We start from the raw sequence: 5,460 nt of genomic DNA on the forward strand, positions 1-5,460 counted from the left end.
GATGATGATGATGATGATGATGATGATGATGATGATGATGATGATGATGATGATGTTGTTGTTGTTGTTGTTCTCAATATGTTTTGGAAACTGGAACGTTACTTTTTTACCTCTGCAATATTCCCTCAGGTAGCCACAGTCAACTGCGCGCGCATCATCAGACCAGATGAGAAAGCCACTAACGGAATCGTCCACGTCATCGACAAGGTACATAGTTGTACATTGAAAAATTATCGGAATTGGACCCAGCAGCACACAAAATAAAGAAACTAACAAACAGACAAACCAACAAACAAACAGACAGACAAACAAACAAGCAACAAACGAACTTACAACAAACAAACAAACAAACAAAAACAAAGCCGCAAACAATCATACATAATATACTCAATGGGTCGAATCATTCTTTCGAGTCCATCCAGATAAGATGTAGTCTGTGTAAGATACATCTCGCTCGCACCCTTAGAATGACAAGGTTTTAACTCCATGACCTTTTTGCACCCTCTATTTGACCTGTACTTTTTCCCCTTCCGTTTGACGCTTAACCAAAGAATGTGTAAGAACATATATCAGCAATACATAAAAGTATTGATCTTTGAACGCCTTTTCTTCAAACGTATTCGTCATGGAGTTAAAGGATCCTGTAATCTAAATCTAAGGGAGCGATATGGCGATGGATGGATCCGGGCGCAGCCCTTGGGCTCACGATTTGAAAGGCTTCAGTTAGATGCCATCTCTCACCAATGTATGGGGACTCTAGTTTTAGTTTAGTTTTATTGCGAGTATTTTCACACTCGCAGCACAAATAAATCACCCACGTGCTGAAGATTGGATGGGTTGCCAGAGAGTAACATACATAGAAAAGAAAGGGTGGGGGGGGATAAGAACGATAGATGTTTGATAGGAAAGAAGGAGCAAACCACACCACAGCGCCTGCTTACCATCAACATGGCGACTCCAATAAGATTGATAAAAGGTCAAATAACGTGTGTGGCGCCTTGAAGTGCAAATGTCACGTCGACCTACCCGTGTGTTATTGTATAAATCCTCCACTCCAATGTGGGAGATAAATCTACGCTTTTTATTATGTCTATAGGCCGCCAAAGTGTCAATCTTATAGTGTGTTTGGGTGAGAGATCACTTCTCCAGATAGTCCGTCCATCTGATTCTGTCCAAATGCTGCCCTTGTGTCAGCTTTTCTTTACCTGAAGCTAAACGCGAACAAATTGACGCCATCTGACTTGTATAATATTGTGCAGGTGATGTGTTACAGTAAAACTTCAAAGAACTCAATGGACACCATCCAAAACCAAGCTCTTCGTCTTATCTCTGGCGGAATGAGATCCTCACCGACTGCGGCCTGTGAAATCCACACAAATATTGAGCCATTAGAAACTCGAAGAAAACGGGCAGCTTTAGAAATATATGAAAGATCTAAAAGGCTAGAAAATGCCCACCCTAATAGAGTCCTTGTTGACAAGTGGAAACCTAATCAAAGACTAAAAAATACAAAATCTGTACTTGACACTGTTCTCAATCTCCAAGAAAAACATCACCTCCCTGAAAGACGAGAACCTCTGGAAAGAGTTCCCTCAACTCTTCCACCACATCTCACCATAGCAAAGCCAGAAATTAGGAAAACACTTTTGGACAAGAGCAATAAAAACACATATCCTGTAGCACTAAAACATTCTGCCCTTGAAACAATTGATTCCTATCCACCAACATGGATCCACTCATACACTGATGGATCTGCCTTTAAGGTAACAATCAACGCTGGATATGGGTCAGTGATCAACTTGCCCAGTGGGGGAAAAAAAAGAAGTCTTCAACTCCAGCGGGTCCTTCTGCTCCAATTTCATTGCCGAACAACAGGCTATCACCAACACAGCAAACTACATCAACTACTTGTTTGACACTAACCCACTTGCTACCACAGACATCGTTATATTTACAGACAGCCTTTCAACACTAGAGACACTTGAGAGTGGGACTGATGTGAACAAAGATATATTGCATTTGATTTGGAGTCTACATAACTTGATAAGTAGGCACCACGTCAGAGTAGTCCTACAATGGATTCCTGTCCACACTGGGATACCGGGAAATGAAAGAGCTGATGCTCTGGCAAAGAAAGGGGCTAGTCTCCCTCAGCCTGAAATTCCTACGAACTACACCACCTGCTGCCAAATGATCATGTCAAACTTCAAGGAAGAGTGGATGAATGTTTGGGCCACAGGTACTACAGGAAGGAGGATGTATGGCCACATGAATAAACCACTGGTCAAAGATCCAATCAATGAGGGGAGATCAATCCATAATCTTCCAACTTAGAACACAACATGTACCCCTCAACCAACATCTCAACCGAATAGGAGTAAAGCAGTCTGCTGCCTGCCCACTATGTGACTACCCCTCAGAGACAGTGGAATATCATCTGTTTTTCTGTAGAAAACTAACTGATTTAAGGGGATGTTTTCTTCCCAAGCTACCCCACATATCTAATTGCCTCTACTCCTCAAGACAACAATTAGAACAAACATGCAACTATTACCGAATGGCATCATGCAGAAGAGTTAACGCTCAGATGCTACTGGATCGCTCACAACAACATGTGTTACTGTTAGCTAATGCATTATTATATTTTGTTTGGATGAGAGATATAATCTCAACAACATTTTAACGCAGAAGGCGTGAGTTCGAGTCTTTCATTGAGGAAGTTTCTTTATCGAGTATATTATGTGTCTGCCTGCTGGGATATCGTGCCCAATTCAGCTCAGTCTCGCCCTAACAGACAGGGTCGAAGGAGCTCGGTTCAATTATGACGATGACGACGTAAAACTCTTACAGTAAAATAATACTAAACCATGGTCATGATTATCTCCTCATAATTATGCATCCCTTCTTGTCGTGTTGTTACGTCGCGCATCCGCAAGAACGAACGCGCGCACACACACACACATACACACACACACACACACACACACACACACACACACACACACACACACACTCACACACACACACACGAACGCACGCACGCACGCACAAACACTCACGCACGACATTAGTTAGCTCCACGTCTTACACTAGATTGTAACAGCTGTACTGCAAAACAAACTATTGCCTTCATTCAAGGGAGGTTGGTTTTTTTTTAAATCTCTGCCAAAGTCTAAATATGTGAATAGCCTTGCCTGTTTGTCTGTTCGCTACAACTTGTGATTGACGTAGGTGTTTGGAGTTCAGCTTGACATTATTGTTGTTCGTGTTAACGTGCGAACAAGGGAGAAAAAAAACTAACTAATTTACAGCTAGTCAGGTAACTAATGCCTAACCTTGGCTGAAGATGAAACGACATGCTCCATCTTTGTTTTGATGTATCCCGTTACTGTAGCTTTGGTTTCTTGTTCTCTTTGTAAAAGGTGGGTGGTCGGAGGGTGCCACTGGTACCGGTAGTTCCAACTTCTTTACTTTCCCCACTGTTGCTTCTGTCTGTCTGTCTGTCTTACTTTTCCCCAGCACTAGATAACCATTATTGTGTCGACGTGCTTCTTTGTTTATATTACTCCAACAAGCAATCGAGCCGGCAAACAATTGGTAAAAATAGTTTTCTGCTTTCTTTTAATACATTTTAAAAAAAATACATATCTGTTTTCCTCCCCCCCTCCCCCCAACCCCCCTCCCCCCACCCCTTTTCTCATATAATACATATTGTTATTTTTTCCTTTTCCCCATTTTTTTCCTTTAATACATTGTCATGTTATTGTTTTTTCTTTTCCCCCTTTTATTCTTTAAATTAAAGTTAAATACATTTTTATTTAAATTTTATTCTCAGGTGCTAAGCCCTCACGATGTGGACAGCACGTTGGCAGAACGCGTGGAGAAAGACGACCGTTTCTCCCAGTTCCACCTGGCCATGCTGGTGGCTGACCTGGCGCGTAGACTCAACTCAGAGCGCGGCTCCTTCACGGTTCTAGCACCCACCAACGAGGCTTTTGCCCGCCTTCCCAGCGACCTCCTGGACCAGATACTCACGGATGCAGACACGGCGGAAAGTTAGTGCAAAAAAAGAACAACTAACCAGACATGAACTATCTGGGGCCCCTTTCGATGAAAGGAATGATCGGTGCATTAACGTCAGCCGAAAGTCATTGGTTTATGTCTATGATATTTACATTCTACTGGAATGGAGCAATAAATCTTGAGAGATGCCCAAATTAGAAGGTTTAGATCATAGAGTTACCCCCTTTTAAACCTATAGTGTACATCTATGGTTTAGATCTATACTCTCAAAACAGTGTGCACGTTTAGGGAACGGAAACCTCCTTTCCTAAAATTACAGAGACAGAAGCGTCGGCCAACAAAAGCGATCGGCGAAATAAAGAAATTTAGCTTTTTGCAGCAAAACTGAACTGTCTCAAAACTGAAAAAAAAACCAAGAGCGTCGTGATCTAGAAAAGAATCTTTTGGCAAAAACCGCATGTCCATCGATGCGGCCTTTAAAAAACCTTTTGAATAGCAAAATTCGGCCACCACAAATAGATAATAAATTAAGAGATTTTTTTGTTTGGTAGATAAGGATTTATGACTTTCTCTTTTTGTCAAAGCTGGCTGGAATACTTTGTTAACTGAGTTGGTATCATGCTGGACTACGGAGCTGATGGTCGTGATTCGAATCCCCAACGGGATATTCTGAACTTGGCATGTTTTTGGTAGTTTTCAAGGCTTTCCACCCATTTGGCTCAGTTCTATCGGAGATGGTCATTAGATTCGGAGGTCCCACCTCTAAAATAACTTAACAGTGTTGAAAGCGGTGTTAAAACAATTCTAACAATCAGAACTGGCAAAGCAAACAGGGGGGAGGGGATGTGGGTCTCTCCGGCCGTATTGACCTCATGGCAACAATATGTGTTAAGCGCAGGTCGATGCTTGAATTGAACAGGATTTCTTACATCAAAACGGTAAACGTAACCATGTAAGCATTAACGACAATTAACGTCGTTATCGTATTGTAGCAACTCTAGAACTCATCAATATGACATTCGCAACGCCTGGAGGTCTTAATCAAATAACCTAATAGTTTTGATTGGGTCGTTGAACCTATACCGTTCCATTTTCCCAATCAGTATTTTAATTTCTTTCTCCTGCAGAGGTGATGAAGCGCCATATTGTGAGAGGCGTGTACTGCGCCGATGCCATCGTGGTCGCGGTGGGTCTGAAGACGATGGACGACTCGCGCCTGCTGTTCCGGTGTAAGAGGGACGGGCTGAGGGTGAACGAGGCCAGGGTCATCCACCCAGACATCACCGCCTCCAACGGTGTCATGCACGGCATCGATACGGTGCTGCTTCCAGATTCGGGTGAGTTGCTACATGCATGTAGACTCTACTTTATGAATGCGCTTTGTCATTGATATCACCGCGAACACCCCATAGCTCCCCCCACCCCCACCTCCCACCC

General features: G+C 42.7%; 1 protein-coding gene across 1 annotated transcript in view; it reads left to right on the forward strand.

Annotated features, from left to right (window-relative positions):
- LOC101846019 (transforming growth factor-beta-induced protein ig-h3) overlaps nt 1-5,360 on the forward strand; it is a gene marked incomplete at both ends in the record, with an annotated part of 18,302 nt that extends 12,942 nt beyond the window's left edge. The window contains 3 exon segments of the mRNA XM_013085832.1: nt 130-207; nt 3,836-4,055; nt 5,151-5,360. Coding sequence (XP_012941286.1) covers nt 130-207; nt 3,836-4,055; nt 5,151-5,360 — 508 coding nt within the window.
- Between the last annotated feature and the right edge of the window lie 100 nt (nt 5,361-5,460).

This window comes from Aplysia californica, unplaced genomic scaffold (assembly GCF_000002075.1).
Source record: "Aplysia californica isolate F4 #8 unplaced genomic scaffold, AplCal3.0 scaffold00412, whole genome shotgun sequence".
Classification (NCBI taxonomy): domain Eukaryota; kingdom Metazoa; phylum Mollusca; class Gastropoda; order Aplysiida; family Aplysiidae; genus Aplysia; species Aplysia californica.